Source organism: Acanthisitta chloris, unplaced genomic scaffold (assembly GCF_000695815.1).
Source record: "Acanthisitta chloris isolate BGI_N310 unplaced genomic scaffold, ASM69581v1 scaffold38880, whole genome shotgun sequence".
In the NCBI taxonomy this organism is placed as follows: Eukaryota; Metazoa; Chordata; class Aves; order Passeriformes; family Acanthisittidae; genus Acanthisitta; species Acanthisitta chloris.
In genome coordinates, this window is record NW_008652894.1 from 7021 (window position 1) to 7779 (window position 759).

Genomic DNA, 759 nt, shown 5'->3' on the forward strand with positions numbered 1-759 from the left:
TTTTTATCAATAGCAGCAGTGATTACTCAACACATTCACAGTGTGAACCCCTCAAATGTCAAGTTAGGCAGCAACAGCTTAGAGTGGAGGCTGTTTTCTCCCTGAGGATGCACTGCTTGTAATCTGTAAGATGGACATCTCCAAGTCAGCTCATCAAACAGTGCATAAGAAAGATCAAATTAAAAAACTCACAAAAAAACAACACAACAAAACCAAACCCTATTGCATATATTTTAGTGGGTAAAGGCCGGACCAACACATACTACTGATCAACTAAACTTATCTGAAAAAAAATCCTTGCCAAAAGCAACGTGCAGGACACTAAACCCAGCAAAGAGCTGGTTCCTGTGAGCTGAGAACAAAACTGGCACATGTCCAGGCTACACAAGAAGACAGAAAACCCTTCCGTGAGCTGAAATGAGGTAACAGGAACCCAGTGTGCCATCATGTGCAGCAGCTGTAGCACACCAAAAAAACAGCCAAAGAGCAAACACCGTACCGAGGTGTCCAACCGAGAGCTTCCTCTGCTTCGCCCTGCAGCAAGTTTAACTTCTGGACGTGGCGCCTACAGTCCAGACCTGAGCCCTGGCCATAAACCTGCGGAGAGTTAAGCAGACAGGGCTGAGGAGCGGCCGGAGGGGCACGAGCGCTGCCTGGGGCCAGCACAGGCCGCAGCGCAGGGCTCGCCATGGGCCGCGCGGGGCTCACCTTCTGCACGGCCTGGCGCTGTCCGCACACGCTGCAGCTCCACTTCCCACT

At 50.9% G+C, this 759-nt stretch overlaps 1 protein-coding gene across 1 annotated transcript in view; it reads right to left on the reverse strand.

The window, feature by feature from the left end:
• LOC103806050 (chromosome unknown open reading frame, human C5orf45) overlaps positions 1–756 on the reverse strand; it is a gene marked incomplete at its 5' end in the record, with an annotated part of 3345 nt that extends 2589 nt beyond the window's left edge. Inside the window, 2 exons of the mRNA XM_009078724.1 lie at positions 500–597; positions 709–756. Coding sequence (XP_009076972.1) covers positions 500–597; positions 709–756 — 146 coding nt within the window. The remainder of the gene's footprint in view (positions 1–499; positions 598–708) is intronic.
• Positions 757–759: the final 3 nt, after the last annotated feature.